General features: G+C 52.4%; 1 protein-coding gene across 2 annotated transcripts; it reads right to left on the reverse strand.

The window, feature by feature from the left end:
- Nucleotides 1-2584: 2584 nt before the first annotated feature.
- Nucleotides 2585-6729, reverse strand: PYCR2 (pyrroline-5-carboxylate reductase 2). Of its 2 annotated transcripts, XM_082658607.1 has the most exons (8): nt 6702-6729; nt 6466-6585; nt 6095-6165; nt 4909-5088; nt 4593-4814; nt 4283-4375; nt 3934-4097; nt 2585-3282 (listed from the first exon to the last, which is right to left on the reverse strand). In XM_082658607.1, the coding sequence occupies exons 2-8, from the start codon at nt 6530-6532 to the stop codon at nt 3117-3119; spliced, it is 963 nt and encodes a 320-aa protein (XP_082514733.1). In that variant the 5' UTR covers nt 6533-6585; nt 6702-6729; the 3' UTR covers nt 2585-3116. The 2 variants fall into 2 exon arrangements, with proteins under 2 accessions (XP_082514733.1, XP_082514732.1); XM_082658606.1 differs by lacking the exon at nt 6702-6729 and having other exon boundaries at nt 6466-6691.
- Nucleotides 6730-9117: the final 2388 nt, after the last annotated feature.

A 9117-nucleotide genomic window follows, 5' to 3' on the forward strand; every position in this document is an offset into this window, starting at 1 on the left:
CAGCTGAGAGGGGCCGGCCTGAGGCCCCGCAGAAAGGCGACCGGAACTGGTTTCCAAGGGGGGGCCCTCTTCGCCTACGCCCTGGAGGCCTGGGGCCGCAGCCACCTTGGGTGAAATCTAGTCCTGACCACACCTGGTCAAAGCTCAGAAGCAAAGGGCAGGGGGTCCTGAGCAGGTGGACTCACCTGAGCCAGGTGGACCCTACACACCAAAGCATGAGCCAGGGCCTAGCAGTTAGTAGGTCCTCAGTAAATGTATGTTGGTGGATTTAGGCCTGGGAAGGAGGTGGCCTTGCAGGGGGGCGGAGGAGAGGAGATGAAGGGCAGTCTCCTGTCACCTAAGACAGCTTGCCAGCAGGCTAGGTGCAGAAAGGACAGAATTTGGTATCAGACTTGGATTTGAGTCCTGGTACCACTTCCTAGCTAATTAAACCAGGGACTGAACTCGGGCCACAGCAGTGAAAGCCCAGAATCCTAACCACTATGCCACAAGGGAACTGCCTATTTCCTTTTTTTTTTAAGTTTTTTTTTTAAAATAAATTTATTTATTTATTTTTGGCTGTGTTGGGTCTTTGTTTCTGTGCGAGGGCTTTCTCTAGTTGCGGCAAGCAGATGCCACTCTTCATCGCGGTGCGTGGGCCTCTCACTATCGCGGCCTCTCGTTGCGGAGCACAGGCTCCAGACGCGCAGGCTCAGTAGTTGTGGCTCATGGGCCCAGTTATTCCGCGGCATGTGGGATCTTCCCAGACCAGGGTTCGAACCCATGTCCCCTGCATTGGCAGGCAGATTCTCAACCACTGCACCATCAGGGAAGCCCCTTTTTTTAAAGTTTTATGAAGTGTAACTTACATATCCTAAAATTCATGCACTTTAAGTTTACGATTCAATAACTATGTCCAGAGTTGTGCAACCATTGCCATAATCTGATTTTAAATCACTTCATCACTCCAGAAGAAACCCTGTCCTTGTCCCATTCCCACCCCAGCCCTAGGCAACCAGTCTACCTCTGTAGAGTTGCATTTTCTGGACATTTCATGTAAATGAAATCATATAATTTGTGGCCTTCTGCAAGCAACCTCCTTAACATGATGTTTTTGGGGTTCGTACGTTGTACCATGTGTCACTACTTCCTTTTTATTACTGACATAATATCCATTGTGTGGGTATAACACATTTTATCCCTTCACCAGTTTTTCAGCATTTGGGTTGTTTTCACTTCTTGGCTATTTTGAGTAATGCTGCCACAAAGAATCATGAGCAAGTTTTTGTGTGGACATCTGTTCTTCTCTCTCTCGGGTAGGTATCTACAAGTAGAATTGCCTGGTCATACGGCAACTCTGTTTAACCTTTTGAAGAACTACCAGCCTGTTTTCCAGAGTTGCTGCACCATTTTACACCCCTACCAGCAATACACAAGGGTTCTAACTTCTCCACATCCTTGCAACATTCGTTATTATCCTTTTTATTTTTAACTAGAAGTCACACAGTGGGCGTGAAGTGGTATCTCACCGGGTTTTGGTTTGCATTTTCCTCATAACTAATGATGTCGAGCATCTCATTTGCCATTTGTAAATCTTCTTTGGTGAAATGTCTATCATCTTTTTGGGCCACTTACTTAACCTCTTACTCTTAATTATACCCAGCTCCTAAGGCCATGAGACTTTATGTAGAGGGTTTGCAAAGGGGCTGCCATATAATGAGGGCTTAAAGATGACAGCTTTTAGTATTGTCGTACTCGTCACTTTGGTCCCCTAGGAATACGCTGGAGTTGGGGCCCAGCTGCCCTCCCTCCTCAGGGGAAGGTGAAGGATGAGCTCCACTGGCACAAGGGTCCACATGTTCTAGATGTTCTGCTGAGCAGCTCCACACGATCTCATTTCATACCCACCAGAACCTTTTGATGAAGCATGACCTCCATATTTCTAGGGATGAAACCTTGAGGTCCAAGATATTCAGTACCTTCTCCAAGGTCGCCTAGTTGAAAGCGGTGGGAACTAAGATGTGAACTCAGAGCTGATGTTGAAGCCAGTGCCACAGGCAGGAGCTGGTGGGGGCAAGCACCAGGGACACGGCCTGCAGGGGGAACCTCCGGGCTCAGTCCGGCTGTGTAGACGGCCCCACGACTGATGAACAACTCAACTGGAGTAAGTTGCTTATCCCCTTCAGGCCTCGGCATCCTCTATAAAGTCAGAAAAAGAATAGTTCCTCCCTCGGAGGGCACGTGTCTGGATCCGATGTAGCGCCCGGCCCAATACAAGCAGGCAGCTTCCTCCTTTGTGGCTGGGCTGCGGCCAGCCCCCCACCAAGGCCACTTGGCTCTTCTTTGCCCTGAGCTTTGGCCCATCCTAGAACACAATCTCCTAACCCTGACCCTGACCCTAGGGGCCGGGCTGGAGCAAGGTGTCATTACAGCTCTCAGGGCCTGGCCCCTTATTTCCTCTCATCCCTACTTCTTGCCTTTAGGCAGTACTCTCCCGAAGCTGGAGCACCTGGAGAGGGCCTCGAGTTCTCTAGAATGATGACTTAAGATAAAGCATAAGAAAAGCAGGGTAATAAAAAATAAAGCTTTATTAAAGCAGCTAAGCTTAGCAGCACTGAATAACACACTTTCAATGGTATACCTCGGAAGCAAGAGTTAAATAGAACAGTCTAATAGGTGCATTTCTGATTAACTGTGATCATTCTAAGTCACTCTCTTCTTTTCCATTTACCGATTCAAAGAGAAAAGCTCTTGTCATGTTTTGTACCTCTTACCTCCTTGACTTGGCAACAAACTGACCCTGCCTTGGGCTCCAGCCAGAGGACCCCAGTTGAAGGGGTCATCAGCTGAAGGTCTCCAGACCTCCCTATGGAGCTGGGGCTCTGACTGGAGTCCCAGCCTCTCTCTCCTGTAACCGTGTGAGGTGTGCAAGGCTGCATCTGGTTTCCAGCATCCACCACCCCTTCAGAGCACCTTCTAACCAGAGACAGGAGGGGAAACTAGTGCTGCTTGGTCTGAACAGACTTGAGGAGGTTTTATCACAAGGACCTGAAGACTGACTGAGTCTACCCCTGCACTACACAGCGTCCCTCATCCGAGGGCTCCAGTCACAGAGAGAAGGGCAGACCGAGGCTGCCTTAGTCTCTTTTGCCTCCTGGGACTGGGCTTCTCGTGAGGAGCTTCCCTGAGCTGGAGGGGGTCAGTGAGGTCACTGTGCGGGAGTCCAGCTTCACTCTGTCCAGGAGGGTCTTCTTGAGGGCAGCTGGGGAGATCTTTTCTTGGTCGGCCATGGACTGCAGCTCTCTGCAGACAAAGCCCCAAGAGGTTGAAGGAGGAGCCAGAGCTGCATGAGGCTTCCCCATTCACTTAACCCCCAACCCTTGTTGACTTGGTACCAGCCAAACTTAGAACCCCAAACCAAAAACTCCCCTAAGCTTCCTAGAAGTGCTATTTAACTAAGTAGGGTTACTACATAGATGTAGAGCTTTAAGTGTTATCTGTGATCAGATGGGGAGAGAGTGTGGAAAAATCACAGGACTGGAGGTCAAAGACTTGAGGTCGAATCCTGCCTCCATCACTTACTAGCTGTTTGACCTTGGGAGAGCTGTATCTCTAAGCCTCGACTTCCTCATCTGTAAATCAAGCTAACGCCAGCTATCAGAACTGTGTGAGAATTAAATGAAGGCCTACAAACCCTTACCTAACAAAGTCTAATAAATCGTGGTTATTAACAGAGCACATAAAAATAAATAAATTTTAAAAAATTTTAAAAATTAAAAAAATAATAATAAATTAAAAAATAATAATAAATTCAAAACAAAACAAAACAAAACAGAGCACAGACTCCAGCATTGGTAATGGGACCAAAGATGGCAGATTCTGCAAGATGGTGTGCAGCCCATACTGGGGCTGGCAGGGAGTAGAGGGCCTGGGCAGAGGAGGAGAGAGACCCACCGTGTTTGGATGCAGGAGGCCTCAACTGCGTTGATGAGCAGGGAGCGGAAGCCCCCGCTCTCTAGGACGTGCAGGGCGTGGATGGTGGCCCCCCCAGGGGAGCAGACATTGTCCTTGAGCTGGCCCGGATGCTGCTCTGAGTCCAGCAGCATCTTGGCAGCACCCTAGGGCAGGAGGGAAGCATTAGAGCAGAAAACTGCTGGTGCCCCTTGAGATGAGCTTCTCCACACCCACTGCTCCTCCCCAATCCTTATCCCAGCTTCCCAACCAAGCCGTGCCCCGGCCCAGTGACCCCTAAGAACCCCATCCCCACACTGTGGTCCAGAACACGCAGGCGGAAGATACTGACCAGCAAGGCCTGGGCCCCCAGTCGGACAGCCAGGCGCCTCGGCAGGCCCATCTTCACCCCACCGTCGGCCAACGCGTCCAGGGCCATGAACGCCTGTGGAGACACTCACTGAGCCCTGGGGCAGCAGGCACTCAGGGGCACCCCCTAGGGTCTACTTTTCCTGATGACTGGAACTAGCTCCAAGGGTTGACCTCCTCCACCAGCCTGCCTTGCCCAAGAGGTGGGTGATACCCCCAGCCCAGGCCTGCCTGCCAGCCCATCTTGCGCCCCTGGGTCCCCGGAAGGCTGCGTAAGTATATGAGGGCCTCACATAGGCAGGCCCGCTGCCGCTGAGCCCTGTGACGGCGTCAATCAGGTCCTCCTCCACCTCAGTGCAGAAGCCCACGCTGCTCATGAGCTGCTCCAGGAGCTGCCCATCCTCCACCAGGGCATGGGTGCCCGTGGCATACACTGTCGCGCCCTCTCGCACCAACACGGGCGTGTTGGTCATGCAGCGGATCACCTTGGGGGCCGGTTGGAAGGCCATCAGCTTCTGGGGTTAAGGCAGAGGGCCGAGTGAGTGGCCAGTCCCACTAGCACCCACCCCTCCTCCCCTCACACAGGACTGCCAGGGCTGAGATGGGCACCTTCTCGACAGAGCTGATGGTGACACCTGCCGCGCAGGAGACCACAATGTGCCTGGCCTGAATGTCGGCCCCGATCTCGTCCAGGATGAAGGGGATGATGTGTGGCTTCACGGCTAGGAACAGGACGTCACTGTGCCTCACTGTCTCCTTATTACTCCGGGTCAGGTTCACACCCATCTTCTGCGGGAGGAGACCACTGGGCTCACAGTGTGCAGCCTCACTAGGCCCAGGAACTCCCAAGGAGCAGCTGAACCCCGCAACAAGCCTGGAATTCCCTGCCCCAGCCCCTCAGGGTCTGCCCCTACCGCCACCGGCACAAAGTCTTCCAATGTTGCTACCGGGCAAGTGAGCATAGGTGCTGGATGCGGACAAGCTTCCCCATGGCAACCAGGAAATAGCTGTCCCCCATCCCCACTTCTCTGGCACCCAAGGCACCCCTCTGCCAGGTAAGAAGTCTCCATGGCTGGAAAGTGGCAAAGGGAAAGGTGAAATGCTAGTAGTGCCCAATGGTCGGAAGCGAGGCCGTATTCCAACTCCAGACACTTGTTCATCAGAGTGCAGTCTCTGTGTGGTCCAGGGGTGGGCTGGAGGATACCCATCTCTCTAAGACTCCATACGGAGAAACAGGGCCCTCCAGTGCTGGTAACATCAGCCATCCCAGGCACAGACACTGCCTGTCGCCCGCCTCATTAGACATCCTCTCCCACACTGCTCAGGTTTGGGGTGAAGACTTGGGATATTCTTTTTTTAGACAGAGGAACAACTAACCTGCCAGGTTCTTTCCCAACACGCTCTTTTATGCCTCAGAATAATTCAGCTACGTGGCTATTGTGGTCTCCATTTTATAAATGAGGAAACTGAGTCTCAGAGTAGCCGAGGACCGTAAGGCCACTTAGCCAGTGGATGAAGAAAAGTGAGTATTTTATTGGATACCTACTATGCGCCAGGTGCTTTCCATACATAAAACCTCAACTAACCTTCTAACCACCCCAGTATCTGGATTAGAACCCAAGTCTGTCTGCCTGGGTGCTCCCACCACCCTGAGCTGCCCCATGTAAGGTGTAGGATTATGCTCCTGGTGGGTAGGTCAGCGCCGACCATGGACCAGCACAGGGGCTCAGCTCATCAGGCCATCCTTCTCCTGGGCCTTCACCCTCTTCCCCAGTTACCCCCCTGCCCCACCTACCCTGAGCGCGGACACTGTGGGCAGGTCCATGTCCGGGGAGCTGGCTATTATCTTGTGAGCCGACAGGATGCCTGGAGAAGACAGGGCTTTTCAACTGGGGATCATGGCCCACCCGGTTCCCATGCTTTCCCTGGGAAAGCAGAGTCAAAACCCACGACGTTCTGACCGATGTGGAGACGGCTGCTAGTGTCCTTCTCCCCGCTCAATCCCTTATGCGGGCATGACTCTCTTGCTGCTTAAGAGGAGTTTCCTCTCCCCCAGCAGACACAAATTCCCCTTTCTTCATTCATTCACGTTCGTGGGGTGGAGGGCGGTTCACAGGGTAGGCTAGGAACCGTCCGCACATCCGCCTCCCGCCTCCCGGCGCTTACCTGCGGCCGTGAAGCCCCGCGCCAGGGCACAGGCCAGCTGGCCAGCGCCGATGAAGCCCACGCTCATGGTTCCAGGCTCTGCGTCTGCCGGGCCGCCGCAGAAGTCGGCTCAAAGGTGCCCTAAAAGAAGAGTGGAGAACGGAGGGCCCAGCGGGCGCAGAGCCCCGGACCCGAATCCCGGTAGCTGCCCGCAGCTTCCGGGCCGGATCCCGCCACCCCTCCTCATTCACACTCACCGACTGCGCCGCAGGAGCCCAAGTGTCCCCGCCCCTCCAGGGCGACCAATCCTCGGCCGGGACGAGGCCGTGTGCCCGCCTCCTGCGCACGGGATTGGCGGGTGGAATCTCGGACGCGGCGGATGAAGCCGGGATTTCCGCCTTGTGTGGGCCCCAGCCCTGGAGGCCCGAGAGCCCAGCCATTGGAAGCTGCGTGGGGCTCAGCGCTGAGGCCGGGCAGAGGTCTGGCTAATGTTATTCTTGGTGCTGGCCATGAGCCGCACCTCGAGGGCAAGAGGAGCTCTCCAGGTTGCTGATTTGTGGGGACGAATGTGACGCTCTTGGCGGGGCTTCAGACAGGAGCTTGGGGACCTGTGGGCTCCGGCCCGCGCGGGGAGGCAGCGGGGGAGCCGCGGTTACTCACTTGAACTTGCGTGGTTCACGCGATTGGTCTTATTAACTATATTGCGAATAGGGTCAGTTCCTCTGTTTAGGAAATGATGGGCTCCTTAGAGCCTGACTAAAGTAACCCCGACCACCGCCACTTGCTTTAAAACGCTCCACAAATGTGATGTTTACGTTTTCATCAGTAGTAAATATAAGTAGTACGGGGGACAGGTGACAGAGGAAGGAGATGGCATCTCAAGAGGGAGGCGTCTCAGAACAGCAGGAGAGACAGTTGGTTCACCACCGCCTCTCTCAGTTTTTCTACAGGCCTTTCCGTATAATCCACACCCCACCCCCAGGCTTTCTGCAATGTTCCTCCAGTTGATCACGTCCAGGAGGACAAGTCCCTGGTTCTTGAGTTTCTGGACCCTTAAAAGTGAGGACCAGGGACTTACCTGGTGTTGCAGTGGTTAAGAATCCGCCTGACAATGCAGGGGACGCCGGTTGGATCCCTGGTCCTGGAAGATCCCACATGCCCACATGCCGCGGAGTAACTAAGCTGGTGTGCCACAACTATTGAAGCCGCGCGCCTAGAGCCCGCGGGCCACGACTACTGAGCCCGCGTGTCACAACTACTGAAGCCATAGCAATGAGAAGCTCGTGCACTGCAATGAAGAGTAGTACCCCCCTTTCTTTGGCAGCAAAGAAAACCCAACGCAGCCAAAAATTAATTAATTTTTAAAAAGTGAGGACCAAATATTTACTGTGAAGCAAAATTACATTTCTATAACTTTCTCTGATTAGGAAAGTAATACATGCATATTGAGAAAAAATTTAGAAAATACAAAAAAAGGAAAAGTCAAAATCACCCATAGCCATACTTCCTAAGGATCATTTTCTGCAGACATTTTTTGTGTGTTTCCTTACACATTATTTTGTATGCATACATACCTTTTCCATCGTTGGAAATAAATGATATACATGTAGTCTTGAAATTTCTATACTAGATATACAATAGTTTCCAATGTCACTGAAAAGTTATTTAAAACAAGATTTTAGTGACTACTTAGCCTTCCATTAAATGGATGCACTGTACTAATTTAGCCATCCTCTCAAAGATCAGCATTAGGTTTATTAATTCATTCAATATATATTTATTGAGCCAGTTTCTGGGGATCCAGCCATGAACAAAACAGACAAAAGTCCTTATCTTCATAAAACCTATATCAATTTTTAAAATTATTGTTCATACTACTGTGAGAACGTCTTTGCCTAACTCTTTGACTATTTCCTTAGCTTGGATCCCTGAAAGTGAGATCTTGTGGTTCTGTGTGTAGAAGCCTTAAATGCTTCCCGTAGTGGCCATGTTGCAGCCCAGCCTAGTTGTCACCAGCGTGGGCTCTGACACCAGAAACCCTACAGCTCACACTAGCTGAAGGAAGAGGGGGACTTATGACACAGCCCTTAGGAAAGCTGCCGAGGAGCTCACTAACCAGAAGGAACACCTACATCACGAGGACCTTGGGGACTGGAACCAGAACTTCCTAACGGTGCCTGTGCTTCTGAGGGATGCTCGGGTTCCCCACGGTCCACTGGGAGGCTGCAGGGCCCCCTGGCCGTCTGGTTCTGGCCTGCAGTACAGAAGGTTGTGCGCCGAGTGTGTGTGTGCGCGTGAGTGTGTGTGTGTTGGAGTGGGGTGAGGTGTAGGAGACACCAGTATCTCACACCTGTCAGTCCCCTTACACACATCCATCCCTTACCTGATTGCCTTGGTAACTCCTGCCTCGGCTTCCAGGAGTGGAGGTGAAATATGAGGAGGACTGGAGAGCCTGGGAAAGGAGGCCGAGTTGGTGGCCCCCAGTGCTGGCTTGATTCCCAGCCAGGGCAGGCCACGTAAGACAGGAAGCAGCCAGAGCACTTGGTCCTCCTGACTAAGCTTGAACATGTGAACTCCTGACCAGAAACTGGCTTTTTTTTTTTTTTTTTGCGGTACGTGGGCCTCTCACTGTTGTGGCCTCTCCCGTTGCAGAGCACAGGCTCCGGACGCGCA

This window comes from Grampus griseus (assembly GCF_964374135.1).
Source record: "Grampus griseus genome assembly, chromosome: 1".
Classification (NCBI taxonomy): domain Eukaryota; kingdom Metazoa; phylum Chordata; class Mammalia; order Artiodactyla; family Delphinidae; genus Grampus; species Grampus griseus.

Coding starts and splice junctions, on each gene's coding strand:
- PYCR2 (XM_082658607.1), bottom strand. CDS start 6,532: ATGAGCGTGGGCTTCATCGGCGCTGGCCAGCTGGCCTGTGCCCTGGCG. Junction 4,815..4,908: donor CCATCAGCTCTGTCGAGAAG/GTGCCCATCTCA, acceptor CCTTAACCCCAG/AAGCTGATGGCCTTCCAACC. Junction 4,098..4,282: donor TGGGGGCCCAGGCCTTGCTG/GTCAGTATCTTC, acceptor CTCCTGCCCTAG/GGTGCTGCCAAGATGCTGCT.